At 44.6% G+C, this 22925-nt stretch overlaps 1 protein-coding gene across 7 annotated transcripts in view; it reads left to right on the forward strand.

Moving 5' to 3' along the window:
- Nucleotides 1-22925, forward strand: part of NRG2 (neuregulin 2) — a 175953-nt gene that overhangs the window by 119463 nt on the left and 33565 nt on the right. For 4 of the 7 annotated variants that reach the window (XM_080554948.1, XM_080554947.1, XM_080554949.1 and 1 more), the window contains exons 3-5: nucleotides 2994-3112; nucleotides 7523-7588; nucleotides 19868-19988. In XM_080554948.1, the coding sequence (XP_080411074.1) occupies nucleotides 2994-3112; nucleotides 7523-7588; nucleotides 19868-19988 (306 nt within the window). The remainder of the gene's footprint in view (nucleotides 1-2993; nucleotides 3113-7522; nucleotides 7589-19867; nucleotides 19989-22925) is intronic. The other 3 variants (XM_080554951.1, XM_080554950.1, XM_080554952.1) reach the window with 2 other exon arrangements.

Below are 22925 nucleotides of genomic sequence, written 5' to 3' on the forward strand. Positions count from 1 at the left end.
CTAGTGTGCAAGCATTATCCATGTGAATTAAAAGGTGCATGACTAATGCTGTGAAACAAGATATTTCTCTGACTGTTTATGTGCTTACTGGAATATGGAATTTCTCTTTACTGTGTCTATGTTCTACATTAAATCTCATCTGCTTCTGTACCTTTCATCTCTCTCCCTGAAGTCTGTTACTTGACATTATACATCATACTCCTCAGACCATTGGGCTGGGTTTAAAAAGCAAGAAAAAGCTCATGATTTTTCAAGGGGATCTTGCAATCCAGGAGAAATTCAGCAAACTGTGATAGAAAATAAAAATAAGCTCTTTTGGCAGTACAACAATCTTGAGCATTAAAACAAAATAATCCTCTTTCGTTTCACCTTGATGCTGAGGTTCTATAAATACCAGCATTTCTTTTTATTCTGATCACATTCTCCTCCAGTTCCAGGTAAAAGACCACATGTCTCTCATCATGTTCTTGGAGATGAATCTGTCAAGTATGACCCCTTTCATTAGCTTTTTATGTCACTAAATTACTTACTAATTTGTATCTTTGGGACTTAAAAACCTTTATCTGGAAATGATCACATACCTAGGTGATATTCTAATGCTGTAATGGATTTTTCCAGTTACTGCATGCAGTGAAACGTGCTGTGCATGTGAGATCATGGTGTGGCCAATAATCATTAGAATATCTGTCCTCTGGCAGCTGAAGGCAGCATGTTCATTAATGCTTTCAGCTATGCACCAGATATCCTCAACATACTGGTGTGCAAGGCTGGTGTTCTCTACAGGATTCTAGGTTAAAGCTCTTCAAAGCTCTGTGAGCATCCCTGTCTTGCTGCTTTCAACACGTGCTGCTTTTCTTTTTGTGTTGCAGCAGTAGCTGCAAGCCTGACTAGGGGTGGTTTCTGAAATAGATGGTGTGTTCTGTCAGTGAAGGTTGAGACAACTGAGAGAAAGTAATGGCTGTGCTGAGGGCAGTCTTGCTGGGAATCTGTGCAGTACTACTGGGAGTCCACCTTGATCCTTTGCTGTTACTACGCCCATCTCTTTCGAGGGAGCGGGGAACATGGTCCTGCACTGGGCACTACAACCCCACAGTGCCAACAGCCCCCTTCCTCAGGTGCCCATCATACCTCCCCACTAAGAAGCAGCACCCAACTGTCAATGGGCAGCAAGAGGCCCTGGTGGCCCTTAAATGCTTTGTGTCTCCTGGGTGCATGTTAACTCCTGAGGCATCACAGCAGTGAGGGCCATAATGCCCAGGACTATTTATTGCAGGTTACCCTCGGAGAATTGAGAGATTTCAGGGAAGTATACCACACTGGGAGCCAAGGAAGTTTTGCACCACACTGAATCAGCCTGCTAGTTTAGGTCCCCTTGTTTTAACGTGTTCGCCCAAATAAATGTCTTTGTACTGTGGATGAGGGGGATTCAGGAGGCACACTGTCAAGATTCATTTAAAAATTGCTCCACCTGGGGCCTAAACTTATGCAATTGAACACTTGACCACATCCTGCAAAATGGGGCAGCACCTGTATCCTGGGAGCTGTACCAAGTCATCTCCAAGTGCTTTTAATTTACTAATATAACTAGTGAGATGTTCATGCTGTGTCCTTGTGCCCTGGCTCCAGCAGAACAGCATGTCAGGGTGTTAAAGAGATGTCAGTGTGCTTCTGTGAAGGACTTTGTATAGAATATCTTTTCAACAGTCCGAAGAAAAGTCTTTCTTAGATGACATATGTAACTTTGCAAATATTTCCGAAGCTAATGATCATTTTACACATAAGAGGAATTTTATTTGCCTTCAGAAACGTAGGCCAAGCCAGTGGGACCTCTTTTTAAAGCTGTCAGTGCTTACAAACTTCTCAGTCTAGTTACTGTATGACACAGACCTGAGACAAAAGCTTGTAGACAAAAGGGTAGAAAGCAGAGAGAGATATTCCCACCAGGAGAGAACACAGGATGTTTTTTGGTAAGCTGTCTAAGCCAGAAGGAAATCTAATAAAACAGAAAGCCTAATGAGGGAGTGAGTCTCAATCAGCCTTTGGTGTGTGTTGAAGGCCGCTGAAGATCTCTGTTGAACTAGTTAACAAAGGATTTTGCCTTTTAGTCAGAGGCATTCTGGAGAATGAGACATCAGTCACAGGTGGTGGGAAAGGTGATGCTCTTTTTCCCTGTACCACCACAGAGCTGCTCCCACTCCCATGGGACATGGAGCACAGGTTGTTAGGTCACATGGGCAGTCACCACATATGGTGTCTTCTGCTCTTTCTAGGTGTTTCTGGCCATAAGATGACCATGTGGAGTTCAGCCTCACATGTTTGTAGTGCATTGGAGTGTGTGTTTTTGGGGGAGACAAAGTACTTGTCCCGTTTGTTTGCCTGGATAAAGCTACAAGCTATTTGCTAGGTCAAACCACAGAAATGTAGTTTGAAGGATGGAATACATGGGTGCACTACCCTATGACCATAGCGTGCGTGTTTGAGATAGAGCGTGTGGCACTGCAGGACATGGCCAGGGAGGCATGCCACAGCAGTTGAGCTGCTTCCTTGCTGAGGAAGGTGCAGAATGTGCTGCTCATCTCCCCATCTCCTTTTGCAGACAGATCTTGCTGTCCTTCAGTAAAGTGGCTTTTCTCCGGTACAGAAAGTCTGTTTGCTGGGGAGCTGGGGCTCTTGCATTCAACACCTCATGAGACTTTTTGACTGTCCATATGTGGCCTTTCTGAAAATGAGAGCAGATGTCAGACCAAACCATGGCATCAGGCTAAGAGCAATGGGATCAGAGGAGATGTTCATTTAGGAAATCATGATGGCTGTGATTCCTGGGAAGGGTCTCATTTGAATCCTGACCTGGTCTATTCAGCTTGTGAGACTGGGCAGCCCATCTCTTCCAGAAGGGGTGACTTACTAGGCAGTGTAGTAGGGCCAGGAATGGTTATCAATTTATGAAGATGGTTAGCAACTGAATAAGAAATGTCTGCTGTACTTTTCAACAGAAAGATTTCCAGACTGCAGTTCAACAAGGTGAAGCTGGAAGATGCTGGGGAGTACAGCTGTGAAGCGGAGAACGTTTTAGGGAAAGACACCGCAAAAGGCAGCCTGAATGTGAGAAGTGGTAAGTGAAGAAGCCAGCAAATGTCTTGAGCCATCTGTCATTCAAGCAGAAAGTGGGAGGTTCTGCGCGTGATCTATGATTTTGTTTCATGCTTTCAGAGTATCAAGTAAAACAATCTTGGGAGATAAGAAAAATTGCAGCTTAGCATAAATGTTTATCTTTGTTATCTGTCACTAGCAATGTGGTTAATTTACATTTTAAATAAACTTACAGCCTATGTATTTTTTTAAAAAGGGGCAAGGAGGAAAGAAAAATGGTGAGCTTGATGTTTTATTTTTTTTAAGAATTTCTGAGAAGCAAAACTCACCAGAACACGAGTAATTAAACCATAGCTTTGTGATGAATGAAGTTGCTTCTGGTTTTCATCCTAGAATGTGTGCTCCATCTCTTAGAGCTCAGCGGATGGAGTCTGAGGTTAGGTGGTTTTATTATTATCTTGGTTATAATAATTATATTGCTTAACATGATGGTTTGGATGCACCCTCCAGCTCAGAAAGTCCCTACAGTGGTTGCCAGAAGCTGGACGGGTGTGACCAGGGGAGGGATGACTCTGTACAAGCTCTGTTGCCTAAGCTCTTCCTCCTGCCGTTGACAACGGCCACTGCGGGAGCCTAGGCTCTCTGCGATGCAGCCTGTTGGTGTGATACTGTTTCTCTGCTGTTGTGCTTTATTAGCACTGGTCACATGCGAAGGAAGGTATTTTTCTCCCACTGCTTTCTGGCATTATTTTTCTCTATTAACCTCTGCCTCAGCAGTGTTTGCAGTCATGAGTCTTTATTTTGTGAGGCTGGAAAATCACATAGCCTCCTCCTCAGTTGCTCTGCCTGTAAAAAGCCAGTGCTTGCAAAACCTGGGGAAGACAACCCATGCTCAGACCTTCTGCCTGTGAAGTTAGCTTTGCTTTCTTTCCAGCCATGACAGGAAAGGTGTCCAGAGTAAGCTAACTGAAGCAGTGCCACTCCTTTTTTTCTGACTCACACTCTGTCTGTCCCATCGCAATGCAAACAGTTCCAGCTGCATGCATGGGCAGTGAGTGTCTTCCACCAGAGCCCTGTGTGCCAGTTCGGCTCCTTCTTTCCAGCCACCAGCAATCCGCTCGCAAAAGAGGACTGAATGAACAATGCCAGTCACAGCAAGGCCCTGATCCTGCACACTGCTTATGGCACATCTGGCCATACAACTCCCAGCTGACTCTTCCTGCATGTGTGGGTAATGGCTGCATCTGGCAGGGTGCAACTCTTCGTTCTCAGGAGGGCAATGTGTCTGGCAAGGGCGGGAGCAGGTGGCTTTCTCATTCACGTTGCAGGGAGTGTGAGGACACACCTGAGTTGCCTGGAAATGTGTTAAGACTAGAAAAGCAACCAAAGACACCAAAAGATCTGCCCTGTACCTTTGCCTAGCGGGAGTTGCAGGCTGCAAGGTGCTGCAGGTCTAGTAGAAAAAAGATAGCCCTGCTTGTGGTGGTGTCTTGATTAATCCATTTTCTAAGGAGCCTTGAAAATCTGCCTTTGGTTTTCAACACTCAGCTGCATGCACACCTCACTGCTGCTGTTTGAAGGTCACCTGGCAGGATAGCAGGTATTTGCAATTAAATGCTAGTTGCAGTCCTTTGCAAAGGTAAACAAGATGATGATGATGATCACTGCAGACTTCTGCCCTTCTGTCACCCTCTTTGCACTCTTCTGTTGCTGCTCCCTGGAGCTACCCAGAGCAGAGCAGCCTTCATCTGTGCCTGTGCACTTCTCGCTCATAGAGTCTCCTTCTTTCCTTCCCTGTTGTCCATGCTGCTGGGCTTTCTTGGGACCTGGACAGCTTTCCTCACCTCACATCTGCACACTCCCTTCCTCTGTGATATCTTTTGGCAGAAAACTTCCCAGGGCATCTGCTTGCCTCTGAATCCATGTGTGTGCAGCCTTCTGTCCCAACCTGCATTGTTCTTTGGGCTCCTTAGCACTGGTTGTATTGTGGCTACATCTCAACACTGCTCTGTGAAGCTCTAAGGAGTCTACAGCAATTAATCAGAGGTGTGTGAGCTGGACTCTCCTTGGAGCCTTCCTCTCTTTCCCTGAAGCTCACTCCAGCTATCAGTTGCACAAGGGATCATTTCTGTCATGGAAATCTGTTGCAAACCATTGAAAATGCCACACTGAAAAGAGATTTTCTTTAGAAAGTGAGTGGCCACAATGTGGAGATCAATAATGAGTGGTATTCCTCAGGGGTCAGTATTGGGACCAACACTGTTTAACATTTTTGTTGGTGACATGGACAGTGAGATTGAGTGCACCCACAGCAAGTCTGCCAGTCACACCAAGCTGTGTGGTGAGGTTGACACACTGGAGGGAAGGGATGCCATCCAGAGGGACCTGGACAGGCTTGAGAGGTGGGCCTGTGCAAACCTCATGAAATTCAGCAAGGCCAAGTGCAAGGTCCTGCACCAGGGCCCGGTCAATCCCGAGCACAGATACAGGCTGGGTGGAGAATGGATTGAAAGCAGCCCTGAGGAGAAGGACCTGGGGGTGTTAGCTGACAAGAAGCTTGACATGAATGTGCAGGTGCACATTCCTGTGCACCTTCAGCCCACGAAGCCAACTGTACCTTGGGCTGCATCAAAAGAAGCATGGTGAGCAGGGTGAGGGAGGTGATTCTCCCCCTCTGCTCTGCTCTTGTGAGACCCCACCTGCAGCGCTGTGTTCAGCTCTGGGACCCTCAGCACCAGAAGGACAGGGATGTATTAGAACAAGTCCGGAGGAGGGACACAAAGATGATCAAGGGCCTGGAACACCTGTTCCATGAAGACAGGCTGAGGGAGCTGGGGTTGTTCAGCCTGGAGAAGAGCAGGTTCTGGGGAGACCTTATAGCAGCCTTCCAGTACCTAAAGGGGCTACAGGAAAGCTAGAGAGGGACTCTCTGTCACGGAGTGTAGTGATAGGACAAGGGGTAATGGCTTTAAATTAAAAGAGGGTAGGTTTAGATTAGATATAAGGAGGAAATTCTTTACTCTAAGAGTGGTGAGGCACTGGAACAGGTTGCCCAGAGAAGCTGTGGATGCCCCATTCCTGGAAATGTTCAAGGCTAGGTCGGATGGGGCTTTGAGCAGCCTTATCTAGTGGGAAGTGTCCCTGCCCATGGCTGGGGGGGGGGGCAGGAGGGTTGGGACTAGGTGGTCTTTAAGGTCCCTTCCAACCCAAACCATTCTATTATTCTATGATAATGTCATGACCCCTTGTCACTTAGAACATGCCCATAAGCCAAATCCAGCAGTTCATCTCTCCTCTGCAGTTCTGGTATTTCCACAGAATGCCCAGCTCAGAAATAAAAGCTTTCCCATTGAAAAGTTTTGGAAGGGTATCAGTTTCTGAGGAAACGCTTCTGGGTTTAGCAAAAACATATTGTGCTTTGGTGCTATTTTCTGATTTTTATTACTCTGAGGTAAATTAGCTGCACTCTTAGAAAAATGTCCCATTTCCCAGTCCTCTTTATTGAGTAGTCCAATATTGGCATCACAAGTGGGAATGAGAGCACAGCTGAGATGTGACTGTTTTAGACTCTTTTTTTCCTCAGAAAATTTCTAGACAACTCCTAAACTCATATCCCACCACCCCCTTTGCTAAACACCACAGGAAAAATTAAACTTATCCAAAAAGTGGTTTTGCTTTCCTTTTAATTTACCTTTTCCCAGTGGTCTTACCACCTGTCTCTAAAAGGGTGCTGCGCGCACAGCATAGGCTCCTGATGCTTTCTCCTTTGCACATCAGGAGGGTCATGAGGGGCTTTGACCAAGAGGGGGCTTTTGCTGTCAGCTGGCTTGAATGGAGCTGGTGACTGTGGACGTTGGACTTTCCAGTATCCTGCTTTATAAGGAGGAAATAGCTACGTGTGGCCCAGTGGCTCCCATATTGCCTTGGGTCTTGACCTTCATCTGTTTACAATTCCTCGATCTCTTGTAAGAGAATTACTTTGTGCTGCAGAACTGCAAATAGTTATAGGGTGGAAGCTCATCAAACCATCTCACCTTTTCTTAAGCTCTATGTTTTTCTCCCTGTGTCTGTGATCTCGTCTTTGCACTTTTGTGGCCATCAGGGCTAAGAAAACCTTCTGCAGTTTCACTCGTCATGTGCCTGGTGAATCCTGAGCTATTTCTGCCTTTTTATCATGATGGCATGAGTCCCTTTACAGCAAGGGGACCGACACGCCCTGTGCTATTCCCCTCTGAGGCACTCATTTATCTGTCTCTTTCACACAGTTACCCATCTGAGCGTCCTCTAACCAGTACTAACATATCAATAGTCTCCCCAGCCTGTGCCACCCAGCAGCACCTGCTCTTGTCCTCCTCCCTGTAGTAGCTAAGCCCAATCTTCTCAGCTCAAAATAGATATTTTGTTCACTACTCTCTTACCTTAATTTTCCCAGGAACAACGAAAGCACCACAAGTTTTACCAGCCTCAGAAACTAAAATAGTTGTTATGGAAGAAGAGTGTAAGTACTTCTCTCCCCACCCCCCATATAGTTTCTTTCCCCTTATTTGTTTTGTTTTTATGAAACAATTTACATAAATGCTTTATTTCCTCCTGGAATCTTCTTTAATTGCTATTTCTCTTTGATTTCTCCCAAAGCTCTGATCTTTCACTAAATCTTTCAAAATACAATTTATATTGCTAGTGTCCATCTTAGAGAGGAACAAGGTCGATAACTATTGCAATGGTAACTTGAAGAACATGCTACTTAAAATTGGAGGTGGATTTTAAATATTTGCAACTCTTTCAATGTATGGGTTTATTGACACTTGTAAGATGTGCTTGTTACAGCCTTGGGTTTAGGGATTTTATTTTTTTGAGTCTAGGTAAGAAAAACAAAAGAGGCTACAGGAAATACAAGAAAGGAGACACGAGTCTTCTAAGAATAAGTCAAAAGAAAAAGGCAGAAAATACAGCTGAACCCTGCTGGCACATTATTTCTTGAGTCTCCACAAAGCAAGAAAAGATTTCCCAAAATGTTTAATTTGATTTGATTTAGTGGAAGTGCTTTTTAGCATTCCTTTCTATTCAGTTGTCATGAGTGCAGTAAAAAATAGGCACACACAAATAAAAATCAAAGCATAGAGCAATGTATACAAGTGCAAATCTAGAAGCCTGGCTGTTGGTTCAGCTCTTTCTGTTGGAGAGCATTATTTCTTTGATGGAAAGCCTCTCCCTGCTCATGGACACTGCAGCACACAGAGATTGTCAGCATGCTGGATAGCCCACCAGGATCCAGTCCAAATGAAAAGGCATCCGGAGAGATGAGGACCAAGAAGTTATTTCAAGATTTGTGCTATATTTTTATTCCAGCTGCTCACACCCTGAACTGACAGCACAGCTGGCTGTTCCTCCGTATTGACAATTCCACTTTGCAGATTTCATGGGAATGTTTTTTGTTCGGAAAACTCAATCTTTTATTATTTTAAAAGAAATCTGATTCTATCCACAGCAGGGACCAGTCAGGTATCCTTTAAAAGCTTTTCTAATTAGAAGGTTTCACTTAAAATTTGCTCCTTCATTGTTCTTAGCCTTCCACTGCAATGGTGACATAGCACTGAGATGTAGCAACATGTACTGTACTGTCCTTCCTCAGGATTTTTCCTTTGGGCTCATGCAATATATTTGCATCACATTAGATATATGCTAATTTCACTGAAAGCAAAATTTCAGCAACAGAAAGGAAACATGCAAAATCACCATGTGGCCTCCACAGAAGTTTCTCCTATTGAAAAATCTTTTCCTCTGCTTTCTCAACATAGAAATGTCACCCTTGGCTGTCTGATTTTTTTCTTAATGGTATAAAGAAATGGTAAAGTCTTCATAGTTAAAACTATAATTGACTTTTTCCTTTACATTCCTTTTTTATGATTGCTCTCAGCTGTTACCTAATCATAGTCCCCCCTGATTTTCATACATGGTTGCTGCTGGTCTATCACAGAATTGCATGTTTCTAATTTATGGGGAAGTAATGAAGATGTTGTGAGGTTTGATGATCTGGAAGGATGACAAGTGTCTCATTGTTTTAAAATTATTGTAATTCTTTTAAATACTTATATTCATAAGCTTGTCTGGCAACATAGGTTGTCCCACCTTTCATTGTTTCACTTAAAGGTTGTAAATGATCCACGGGATTGTAAACACCATCCTGAGAAAGCACCATGGAAGCTGGAGCTTGGTGATAGCTGCAGTTCCCTGGGAAAGGAGAGAGCCTTAGGCAGGCAGCTTGGTCACATCTTTACATTTCTGTTTGGACCCTGGTGCAAGGTGGACATGTTACGAGGCAGGCTGGGTGCAGGTGTTAGACCCAACAACTCCAGAAGATCGACATGTCTTCCGTGTGGCTCAGAAGGTCCCTATGAGTAAAGGGATAAAATCCGATCACTCTGTGTAGCCCCATGTGCCTCACCCCCATCTCCCTGCTGCTTCTGGTGTATATGTTTTTAACTACTATTTTTCCGTAAGGTCCCAGGTTCTTCCTGGGTGATCTGGCCTTCCTTTCTACTACTGCCTTGGGAACAGGAATCACATATTTCCCCCTTGGAGTACTGTTAAGTATTGTTTAATACTTACCACCTCATAAATGTAGCTACCAGCAAATTCTTCCACATCCTGAGTCACCCCTACCTTCTTCCTCTTCAATAGTGGCCACAGACCTCTAGGCACTTCTGCACACTTGACACAAGGCAGGTTTAGACACCTGACAGCACTCAAAACATAACCCAGGTCTTCAAGGTGTTCTGTCTCTGTTCTCGGGTAAATTTTTTTCTCTGGAAGGATATGTTTTGTCCTACTGTTTTCCAGCTCAACATCTTCCAATGCCTAACTGGCACTTGACACAAAGCTACAGAGTGCAAGGGGGCACGCTTGTACCATAAGTTCTCGGAAACATTTGTGTCATTATGATAGTGTACATGGGATCTCTTTCCCAGCTACTGTTCCCCCTGCCTTTAGGCTGGCTGCAGCAGGGCCTCTGGTTCTCTTTGACAGGGCACTGGTTGATATGGGCCTCACAGATCTTATAACAATACGTAGAAACCCAGGGATCTCATGGTCTTTCTGCTGTAGAGACAGCCCTGACGCTAGTCAAATTCAAATCTGCCTTGCATCCTGGTCCAGCCCATGTGGGTGCAATGCTATAATAGCATAGGTGAGGAAAGCTGTGCCGTAGAGTGTGTTGAGAGCTGGCCTGGTCTTATAGGTGGTGTTGATCATTTGTATGCACAGTCAAGCCAAATTCTGAAGGCCAGATTCTGAAAGAGAATTTCCAGTGTCTGAGAAAGTCCTTCTGTGTTGCTGTATATTTTAACATGATACGGCTGTCTTACACCTTCTCTGAATGTATCTTTGAGTCTGAGAACTGTGGGACTAGAGAAGCCATAGAGATGCTTTCTTAAAAAAGCAGTGTGGCTTAGAAGAGAAGATAAGCCTACTGCTCTTATAAAGGAGTCTTCTATTGAGTCCAGTAAGTGTGAGATAGGTGCAGTAGCCTTGTCCATAGTGAAAAAGTGTTAAATAAGACATGTCATCTTATGTTTGTCACAGGCTAAGAGTGTGCACTGGATGGCTACAGTGGCTCAGCTCACATGCAGAAACTTGCAGGGGTAGGGTAACTTGATCATGTGCCTTGATACAGAGGGAAAGGTCCTTTATACTCATTTCAACATCCAGAGTACTCAGAATGGTAATGTGATCCTGTCACGGTGCAGCTTGAAGCAGACAGACAAAGGTTCAGGAGTCTGGCTACAGAGCTTCTTGGTAAACAGAATAAGAGTCATTGTCAAAGTTCAGAAACATTTTGATGGAGACAAAAATGGAATAAATTTCAGAGCAATCTGTAGAGCAATCTGTAGACCATTCTGAGATGGAAGGTCTATTGAAGACAAAGATACTAAAATGTTATCAAAGTTTCATTCTTAAAAGGTTAGGTAATGTTTGAAATCTGAAAAGGTCAAGTAATCTCTTTTGCTTGTTTTCTGCTGTTGAGTTCTCCTGTAGTTCCTTTGCTTTATTTGGACAAACAGTTGAACTCTTAAGGATAAAAAGAGAATATAGACTATTCTCTCTATGTAAACGAAGTGCAGTTTGGATGCTGTCAAGATACAAGATCTGACAACGATGGGCAGGTGCTCTGAAACAGCATGTGGATCATTGCAGCTGCTCACCTGGACGCTGCTTCATCTCCTTTGTCTGGGATACTGTCTAGCTAACCTGGTTGAGTGCCTTTACTTCACCAGCCTTTGTAGGCTGGGCAGTGTTTGCTGGGCCACCTAATTTCACTCTATGTGTGTTCTGCAGCATAGTGAGGTTTGGGGTCAGGTTAAAAGGTGGAAGACAGAGACAGAGCAAGAGAAGCAGAGCTGAATTGTGCTGGGAACATGAGGGTTGGGGGATAATGTGAGGCACTTTGATGAAAGCTGAGCTCTGGATTGATTTCTGGGGCTTTTACTTCAACCACTGGGGACCATAAGTGCTATCTGAAGTCCCTTTAAAGATCTCCATGGAATGGTAGGTGACATAACCCTTCTTTCTCTGATTAAGTCCATCCCTCAGTGCACCAGTGTGGGCACACAGATTTCATAGCTGTCATCATAGTGATGTCATTGGACTAAGTTTGTAGGCTTATTGGTTTGGACTCATTCAGGCTCTCCCTCTCCCATTTACTGCCATGTTTAGCATGGCTGGTGATGGGAATTCTTTCCTTACTTCCTCTCTCCCAAGTGAGGTAAGCCTGGAGCACTGCCATGATTACAATGGCTCGGTGGTATCTTTTCTCTGATATGGTTTCCAAGTCACGTCCGATCACATCTAGTTGAACCAAAACTTCAGCAACTTTTAACCACAGTAAGATGTACTGAGCAAATTCAACCAATTCCCCCCACCTTCCCTCAAGTCCAGTCTCACATGGCCTTTACTGGATAGCCTTGGCAGATATGCACGTTAACTGATAGGTTCGGTTCAATCTCTGTTCGCTCCAGGTCAGTCCAGTCTGAAGGCACTGTACTCTCCTAGAGCTAACGATGGTAAAAACATGAGCATGGTGCAGTTGGTTTGGAGCTGAAGGGTGTCCAGCCAGCACAGGGCACAGCTAGAGCAGATGGAAGTTGGCCTGCCAAGGGTCATGAGGACAGACCAGTTTTCAATATTAGACTAAAAATAAGTCCTGGCATGATCTTTACTCAGATAATTTAAAACCCTAAATTTAGGATCCAGAACTGGTGGTGTGGTTGGTAACTGAGTGAAGCCTGCACACATGCAGGCATGATGCCTTGAGGTGGACATGTTGGAGATCTTGCTGTTGGTCTGCAGAGTTTGCTGTGTTGTGCCCTTGTGGTGTTAGGTAATGTTAATTGCTTATTTTGCACACTGTGTATTTTTGAAGCAACCATCCCAACTGATATGATACTCAAGGTGTGATGTAATGACAGGCCTCTACAACTCTAAAGTCAAAGATGGGGAGTATGGAATAAAGTGTGGGTTGGAAGCTGACATCCCTTTGAAGAAGGCAGTAAGCCCAGCCTTCTGAGCAGGAGGCTGTGTACCAGGAGATCTGCACTGTTGTTCTGACTCCATCATGTGATCCTGGCATGTTGCTTCACTTCTTGTACTTAAGCTGTCCCACCTGCAAAGCATTCCTGCTGGCACTAGCCCTGCGTTTTAAGTTGTTGAACAAATCCCCTCACTGAAATATCATGTTGGTACTATTACAATTCATGATGCGGATTTGGGAAAATATAATGCTGCAATGCTAACACATGCATTCTGGGAGGCTGGTGGCAGATAAAAACATGGGAAGAATAACTTCATAAAACAGGAGAGATCACCCTGCAGGAGCAACTAGAGGCTTTATGGTAACACAGGACTTTGTCCCTTCAATAGCTACCTGTCCCACAGAAACGGGTAGTCTCTTGGTGCTTTTCAGTCTTTAAACTTGTTTCTTAATGAAACACCAGAATAGTACAGATGGATGATATGGGGAGTGCTGCTTGTGTGGTTTTGATCAGCAATATCTGTTGCTCTCAGATGAGTGTCCTGCAGTCTGACATTTGTATTTTTGGGTGAATTTCTAGTCCGCAGATATTGATCCTCATGATCCCCTCAGGAACTTTGAAGGTAATTCCAGCAGGATCTATTTCAATAAAATGCGGGAGTAAATATTGGAACATTTCCAAAGTAATAAACACACAGGAGCAGAATTTTTATGAGCTCTAGAGTCACTGATCCATTGCCTGGTGAGCCCCAGTCTGCAAAAATCCTTTCAATTTTACGTACAGATAGCAGCAGTGAGCACCTAGTCTCCATTCAGTTTTTATTAAGAGAAGGGAGTGTTGTACCAGATGTACAGAAATCTGCCTCAGAGAGAATGGTTAGGATCAACAGTACCGCAGTGTATTAATCAGTGTAAATCATGGATTTAGTGTGGCTCACACCAGGATTACCCTGCTACAACTAAGCAATAGAATGGCCAGACACCTTCTCAGCCATGTTTTTCTGACAAGGAGTTGGATGAACTGGGTTGAGAGGAACCTCAGCAATTCTGTGTTTTATCAGTAAGTACATGAGGCATATACAGAGCAGGCAATTTGTATACACTCTCTGACCAGCTGAGTTCATCTGTCTAACTGAATGTCTAAATATTGAGAGAATAAAGTGTCTGTACTCTATGAACCCACCAGTCAACTTTATTAAAAAAAAAAAAAGAGAGAGAGAGAGAGAAACTATCCCTGTCTCCTTGCTTTTCCTGACATTAGCTGTAGTTTGTGAAAAATTAACTTAAATTTATAGTCCAAGCTGCATTAATTAACTCTCTGGAGACTGCAAGCAGAGTATTTCACTAGATTCCTGAGAATAGGGCTAGTGGTCTGTCTGAAAAGATTAAATAACATGCATGGTATAAGATTCCTTGCATAATCACCGATGGTCTTTCTGCACAGTTAGAGTAAAACTGAGTAGGCTAGGCTAGGCTAGGCTAGAATAGAGCAGAACAGAACAGAACAGAACAGAATAGAACACAACAGAACAGAATAGGATAGAATAGAACAGAACAGAACAGAATAGTGTAGAATAGAATTGTTTGGTTGGAAGGGCTAACCAAAAGTTAAAGGATATTATTAAGAACTTTATCCAAATGCCTCTTGAACACTGACAGGCATGGGGCATCAAACATCTTGCTCTTCCAGTGTTTGACCACCTTCACTGGAAAGACATTTTTCCTAATACCCAGTCTGAACCTCCTTTGGCACAGCTTTGTGCCATTCACATGCATCCTATCACTGGTTACCATGGAAAAGATATCGGCATCTCCCTCTCCATTTCCCCTCCTCACGAAGTTGTAGGGAGCAATGAGGTTGCTTCTTAGCCTCCTTTTCTCCAAGCTAGACAAGCCAAGTGTCCTCAGCCTCTCCTCATAGGACATGCCTTCCCTCTTATCAAGTTTGTTGCCCTCCTCTGGATGCATTCAAGTATTCTTCGTATATTGTGGAGCCCAGAACTACACCCAGTATTCAAGGTGAGGCCTCACCGGTACTAGATGTAGTAAGATAATCCTCACTTTTGACTGGCTGGATATGCTGTGTTTAATGAACTCCAAAATGCGTTTTGCCCTCTTGATTGACAGGGCACAGTGCTCCAAGTGGTAAGATGAGGGGAAAAGTCCTCAAGTTACACCAGGGGATGTTTAGGTTGGATATTAGGAGAAATTTATATACTGAGAGGATTGTGCGGCATTGGAATAGTCTGCCTAGGGAAGTGGTTGAGTCACCATCCCTGGAGGTCGCCAAGAAACGTGTAGTTGTAGAACTTAGTAGCATGGTTTAGTGGTGGACTTGTCAGTACTAGGTTAAAGGTTGGAATAGATAGAATCGTAGAATCATTAAGGTTGGAAAAGACCTCCAAGATCATCTGGTCCAATCATCACCCCACCACCAATGTCACCCACTAAACCATGTCCCTAAGCACCACGTCCAACCTTTCCTTGAACACCCCCAGGGACAGTGACTCTACCACCTCCTTGGGGAACCTGTTCCAATGCCTTACTGCTCTTTCTGAGAAGAAATGTCTCCTAATTTCCAACCTAAATCTCCCCTGGTGCAACTTGGGGCCATTCCTTCTAGTCCTACAGCTAGTTAGCTATGAGAAGAGGCCAACCCCCAGCCCTCCACAACTTCCTTTCAGGTGGTTGTAGAGAGCAGTAAGGTCTGCCCTGAGCCTCCTCTTCTTCAGACTAAACAACCCCAGTGCCCTCAGCCTCTCCTCATAAGACTTATGTTCCAGACCCTTCACCAGCTTCATAGTCCTTCTCTGGACATGCTCCTGGGCCTCGATGTCCTTCTTGTAGTGAGGGGCCCAAAACTGAACACAGTACTTGAGGTGTGGCCTCACCAGGGCAGAACACAAGGGGATCTTAGAGGTCTTGTTCAACCTGAATGATTCTACAATTCTATGATTCTATAATCTCACATCTGGAAAATATGTCCAGAAGAATACTGTGACACACCGTATCTTTTGATAACTTACTAAAATCCAGAAAGATTACATTCATTGCCTTCCTTTCATTCAGCAAGTGGGTAACCTTATCGTAGGAGATCCAATTACTAAGACAGGACTTTCTTTTCATGAACCGCATGTTGATTATGCCTGATAATTTATACCTATAATTCATATATATGTACACCTATACTATATATTTTACCAATATTTATAATTTATGCCAGGCCGGCATTCTGGTGGGGGTCTATTATAGACCACCAAACCAAACGGATGAGATGTTCTACAAGCAGCAGGCAGAAGTCGCGCAATCGCCAGCACTTGTACTTGTGGGGGACTTTAACTTCCCAGATATCTGCTGGAAATACAATACAGCCCAGAGGAAGCAGTCTAGGAGGTTCCTGGAGAGCGTGGAAGATAGTTTCCTGACGCAGCTGGTCAGTGAGCCTACCAGGGGAGGTGCCCCGCTAGACCTGCTGTTCACAAACAGAGAAGGACTGGTGGGAGATGTGGTGGTCAGGAGCTGGCTTGGGCAGAGTGACCACGAAATGGTAGAGTTCTCTATTCTTGGCAAAGTCAGGAGGGGGATCAGTAAAACTGCTGTCTTGGACTTCCGGAGGGCAGACTTTGAGCTGTTCAGGACACTGGTTGTCAGAGTCCCTTGGGAGGCAGTTCTGAAGGGCAGAGGAGTCCAGGAAGGCTGGGCACTCAAGAAGGAAATCTTAAAGGCTCCGGATCAGACCATCCCCATGTGCCCCATGAGCCAGCACGGAATAAGACTGGCCTGGCTGAACAGAGAGCTGTGGCTAGAGCTCAGGAAGAAAAAGAAGTTTTATGACCTTTGGAAGAGAGGGCAGGCCACTCAGGAGGACTATAAGGATGTTGAGAGGCTGTGCAGGGACAAAATTAGAAAGGCCAAAGCTCATCTGGAGCTCAATCTGGCTACTGCTGTTAAAGATAACAAAAAATGTTTTTATAAATACATAAACTCGAAAAGGAGGACTAAGGAGAATCTTCATCCTTGGCTGGATGCAGGGGGAAACTTAGTGACAAGAGATGAGGAAAAGACTGAGGTGCTCAATGCCTCCTTTGCCTCAGTCTTTAGCAGCAAGGGTACCCAGCCCCCTGAGCCGGTGGAAGGGAGCAGGGAGCAAAATGTGGCCCTCACAGGAGCGGCTGAGGGAGATAGGGTTGTTTAGCCTGGAGGGAAGGAAGCTCAGGGGCAACCTTATCGCTCTCTATAGGTACCTTAAAGGAGGCTGTAGAGAGGTGGGGGTGGGTCTATTCTCCCACGTGCTTGGTGATAGGACAAGGGGGAATGGGCTAAAGTTGCGCCAGGGGAGGTTTAGGTTGGATATTAGGAAGAACTTCTTTACTGAAATGGTTGTTAGGCACTGGAATGGGCTGCCCAGGGAAGTGGTTGAGTCACCCTCTCTGGAGGTCTTTAAAAGATGTTTAGATGTAGAGAGTAGTGATATGGTTTAGCGGAGGACTTGTTAGTGTTAAGTCAGAGGTTGGACTAAGTGATCTTGGAGGTCTCTTTCAACCTAAATGATTCTGTGATGATTGTTTTATTATGTGAAGGATAGTCCATATGGCAATGTCAGTGCACATGGCTTTCCTTTCTGCTACCCTATTAGTGCTGAATAAGCTAGGTGTGTGGTGGAAAATAGATGCTCTGAAAGACTACAGTGCTCTCTGAATCTCTCATGTGCATTTTCTACACTGTCTTCATTGGCTGGATAAGTAACAGCAACAATAAAACCTAGCTTCGGGTGTTTGGAGTGGAGGTGAATGAATATTCATGACTGCAAATAAACTGCACATGAGGCTCACTGTACTGACATCAGCCATTGAATTGCAGATGACTCAGGAACAGGTAGATATTTGTAAAGATATTTCTAGTTGCTCAGGCTAGTAAGCAACAGCTTGTACAGAACAAAAAAGTACAGCTAGACATGAAGTCCCTAAGTGCCTGCATTGCTTGTGAGTCTGTGGTATATCCTGCTAGTGTGGTGGAAACCCACTGAAATCCCCCTTGGCCTCTCATACTTCATGCTTCATCGTGTTTCTCTGTGATGTGTAGCCACGTGGAGTCAAAGGGGACCACACTGAAAAACAGATTGTTACATTTTCTGAACAAGACTTTTTTTTTCTTTTTTTTTTTCTTTTTTTTTTTTCATCTGGATGAAAATGCCATTATAATCCCAATCAGATGAATCTAATTTGTCAGAACTGTAATCCACTCTGTTACTGGAACATCACACAGCACTGCATCCTCCTGTCCATCTTTTCTGGTGCAAAGTATACCTTTTTATCTGAGGTGTTTTCTACAGGGTGGTTTCTATGCTCTGTTTTTATTTATCCCTCTCTGTCCTTTGCCCTCCTGCTTTGCTGTGGAAGGCTCGCTCTAGAACATGGTCCTATCCTGTATTATTTAAGAAGTGAGACTTTGCCTGATGGGTGCCATGGATCACTTTGCTTACTAGAAGTTAATAAGTTTCATGGTCTCAGGGGTTATTGCTTCATTCAGGCTGTGCTTGTTCTTCTTCCACATGCTTTTCCATTTGCATCAGTGTTTTGATTCATGAAGTTTTGATGCTCTCTGATCTGATGGCACACTTGCAGAGATCATGCAGTTTTCATATACTTCATTAAAAGCCAGCAAGCACCACAAACCAAAGGTCACCTTGCCAGTGATTTTCAGTAGCTCACATGCTGTGTGCTGGCCTAGAAGCACACAGGGACTGTTCAAATGGCCAGTTGCTGTCGCTCTATGTACCTGCTGCCCTGCAATTTTCACACTTCCCCAGGGAGCTCTTGCTTGCTCTGCCACTGCTTCTGCCTCCAGAAGACTGGCCGAAGCATCCCAAAGAAAGCTGCAGAGCAGGCAGATCCTAGTAGCCTGGCAGCTTCCATGACCTGTAGCTTCCCATGCACGTACATAGTGAAGCCTGTGCACAGCCTGGATCTGACTGTGTTAGGGGATGCAACTGCATGCTGCCAGGCTAGATTTTATTTCCACACTCAGTTTTAAAATGATATTTGATATTAAGACTTGGTTTAAGTGGCTGGATTAAGCAATAGCTAAAGGAGAGGCCTTGCAAAGAATCTTTGGGTGGTATCCATTAGAGCTCCTTGTTCCTGAATGGACAGCTCTCCACTGGTTTTAGATGCACTGCTATCTCAGAGAGGTATAAATTATACGGACTCATTACAAAGCCATTGTGATAGTTTCGATTTCTAGTTCCCATTAAGATTAACTGGAAGGGGAAATTGAAATTCCCTACAGAAGTTTGGGAGTTTTCATATTTGAGGGTTTTTTGCAAGAACTTCTTTGGAGGCTTGGTGAAATCATCTATCCTAAAACCCAGTTTTGTTTCTACCTTACATGGCTGGAAAGCCTTTCTCTAGGAAACAACTACAACAACAATCCACAAAAACAACAACATAAAAGACATTGATTTGGAAAAGTATCTGTATCCCAAGAAATCTGAGTCATGATATGACTTCCTTCTTAGCACAAGCCAGGGCTGACTGACCTCTCATAACAAATTTCTGCTTGGTCTCTAGAAGCAGAGCCATTGGGACATGACGAAGAAATGCTCAGAAATAGGGGAAGGAGAAATGGGGTTGTTCTTCCTTGCACTGGACCTGCTCTGGGGACCATGAGGGCATTTGCTTCTGGCTGTGAAAACTTGTATCATCTAAGAGATGTGGCACAATTGCAGCATCCTCCTAACATTGAAATGTCCCCTTACAGAATCTCTGGATCTTGGTCCAGTATCCTAGTACAAATCATGCCTCAGCAGCATGCCACCATGACTCTGTGACTCTGAGCATGTGTTCTGGGCTTCCTGACCTCCTGCCTTCCTGCTGGTGCAGGATTGCATGCATGTGTAAGGGGAGGACAAGGAGAGCTGGGAGAGGAGCACTTCTCCATGGAGCTTGCTGAAAGGATGATCTTGTCCTGACATGCTAGCAACTTGGAGAAGTGCGAGTCCTCAGCTTCACACTCACTTTGCCACTTTTGCTGGGAAAGGAGAAGTCAAGTCGCAGCAGCCCCAGCACCTGGAGAGGTGAACATGAGTCTAAAGGCACAGGCTGAGGTTTGTAGCTCTGGGGTTTTTACTTTGGCAAGTGAACTAACTGAAAATCATCTAAGAAAACAGAATTGCCCAACAAAGGAAATAACAGTATATCCTTTTTGTGTGTGTCTGTGTGTGTGTGTGTGTGTTTTTTTTTTTCCCTGCAGTAACCACAACTCTCTCCTCCTGGTCTGGGCATGCTAGAAAATGCAACGAAACAGCCAAGTCCTATTGTGTCAATGGTGGGGTATGCTACTACATCGAAGGGATTAATCAGCTGTCTTGCAAGTAAGTGAGTGTAGTTCTTGTGTCAACATGCAAATTACTTGTTTGGGGGAGAGGAGACCTCTGTGCAACTGCAGGAGGATGGGTAGCTCTGAAATTCTGGCAATTACAGTTTGAGCCATGCAGGTTAAGAAAAGGAGTCTAGAGGGGCGGGGGCAGGGGAAGAGGATTCATATTTTCTTTTTTGTGTGAGTGCCACGGTTTGCTTTTCCTGACTTCTTTTTATTTTATTTTCTTTCTCTTCTTAGAATACTTTTGTCCTGGCCATTTTCTTTCCCTTCTTCCCTTTCTCCTCTGCAGCTTCAGGGAAGGTTGTGTCCCTCTTGCTCTCTCTGAGCTGTGTCAAAGTTCCTAGCCTCCAGCTGACATGTTCTTTCCTTTGAGCAGGGGGTCTTCCCCAGTGCACAGCCACCAGAGGGGGTCCCTTGCAGATGCCTGCCTCTTACTTTTCCTGTCTGGTTCTCATGGACCCTGAAGCAGGTTTAGCACACAGCTCTTCACCACTCTGTGCTTGCCTATGTGACAGGCTGTGGGCTGTTTATTGCTCCCCTTCAAATATTAGAATCTGCAAAAAAGAGTGGGGAGATATACTAAGTTATCCTTAAAACGAAATTTCTTGGAGGGGGTTAAAGTGCAGCAGTATGGAGTGAGGGATATGAAATAGGATGTGAGAGCTTTTCACCTCTGGTTCAAACCTATTCCAGTTAAAAAGCCCAATAGCCTCTCATGGCTCACCCTCCAAGCCTGATGTGGACCAAGAGAGTGCAGTCTGATTGTCAGTGCTCGAGATAGATGTACCCAAGCAAAGGCATGCCTCTACTTGCTCCTGGACTTCTGCAGAGTGAGCATGAGACGGTACCCTGCGAGTAGAACTGATGGCTTGTGTCCAGCCAGTGAATCCGGGTGAGTTAGCGCCCGGTCTGGCTAGTGAGCTCAGGAGCTTTGCTGAACAGGTGTAGTCAGTATTGGAGCTCACAAGGCATCACTGTGCCCAGGTTGGAGAAGCTCAGAGCTGTTTTCTCCTTGTGTGGACCAGACACTTCTGGGTGGAGAAGTTCTGCCAAAGGAGTTTGCATCTGTCGATCTCAGCCTAGTCTCACTGCCATTGCATGGTGTGATGCCCTCCTTGCCTCCTCAGACCTTGAAGAATGAATCTGAACAAAGCCCTCACCCCTCTTTGAAGGGCTGTGTGCTGGATTATGCTTAGCATTACTCCTCCGTTCTCCCAGTACTCCATTTTTTTGGCAGGAGTAGAAACAGCCATGTGGAAACATTCAGCTAAGCTCCTGTGTTCTCACTTTCCAGTGCAGGATCAGATGTGGTGGGAAAGACATGGGATAACAGCATCATCTTGACAGTGTTCTCCACAAGAAACATGGGGGAAGACACAGCCACTCTTGTGGTGTAGGTGCAGCCCTGTGAAGCCCCAGCAGTTCCAGTCTTTCCATGATTGAGCCTGGAAGAACATGTGGTTCTATGTCTATCTCTAAACAACGTGCTGGTGCCAAAAACATAGACCTCAACGCTATTTCTTTTGGGAAAATCTTGAATCCAGATCAAGACTTTCGTATCTGACCAATTACTAATTGTAGCAAGAGTTGCCTGAACCCCTGACATATGCAGATGTAATGTTTAGGCTCCATTATTCCTAATGGAGGATAGACATGACAGTTATCAAGTGTCATCAGCAGACAGACTGATTTAACCAAAGTAATTTCCGCCCTGCAAAGAAGCAGTCTACCTTCAAAACAGACTGCTATTCTAGCTGATGAACAGAGGGGAAGCTCAGTGAAGAATTCCATCAAGATTTTATGTGCCATGCAAAACAGACATAATTATTTCATATAATTTGAAAGCCATTTACTTGAAAATGGGAAATGATTTCTGGTTTTGATGAGTCCCAAGGTACCAGTTGCTAAAACCAGATGGGAATTGAATTGGTGTGTATGGAAGAGCAGCAAAGTGCTAACTCAAAGGAGATGTTGGAAGGTTTGCCAGAAAACAAAGTTCTGCATTAACAGGTACCAAGGAGACCCAAGTGACTTTCACACAATGCAATCACTTCTGATCCGACTTTATGAGGAGATATCTGCTCATTCTCCTTCAATTTTTTTTGTCATCTAATCATTGACTGAAGATAAGGATTCCTGGATTTTGAGGTGCTGTTATATAGAGTTTCTGGGGCTCCAGAAGGGTATAGCTGTTGACGAATGTAGAAGCATTTGAACTGAAAATATGAACTTTGCATTTCTCATACCATGACTTTCCCAATAACTTGGAGGATTCTTGGTGAAGGCTGATGATGGATATACTGACTTCAGACTTGCCTGCCCATCAGCTAACAAAGTGCTGAAATGTTTCACAGCTTCCTCATTGCACTAAGGCAGAAGATCAGCTGCTGTGGTATATGAAAGATTCAATGATATCAATTCAGATGAGAAACTAGAGGAGGCAAAGACGAAGGCTTTGTCTTGCATTTCTCAACTCTGTAACATGGGATCCAGTCACATCATCCCTCTGAGATGTAGGCATAGAGGAGATTCTTCTGCACACAACCTCTTCAAATGCCTTGGAGTGAGAGATCAAACAGTAGCCGCATGAGCATCCTGAGCTCTATCCAGACACTGTTCCTACTTTGCTATTCTGATTAGAGTTGGTAGTACCTTGGGAGTCTTCTGGCACTGTGTGCCCCCTTGCAGTCTTCCTTGACCCAGTGCTAAGGAGATTCCAGCACGCCTGGCACCAGCATTGTGCTGCCAGCCTTTTCAACACCTTCTGAGTGCCAGGTATCAGAAGACAAAATATTAAAGAGTTCTTGTTAACTCCATCATCCTGTAATCAGAAGTGGATTTCATTGTTTGCAACTGCCCATGAGCACAGGAGATCCTTTCTGTGGATGTTATGTCTGGCACTCTGGAGCAAAAAGAGCAGCTGGATTCT

This window comes from Anser brachyrhynchus (assembly GCF_964034855.1).
Source record: "Anser brachyrhynchus genome assembly, chromosome: 14".
Classification (NCBI taxonomy): domain Eukaryota; kingdom Metazoa; phylum Chordata; class Aves; order Anseriformes; family Anatidae; genus Anser; species Anser brachyrhynchus.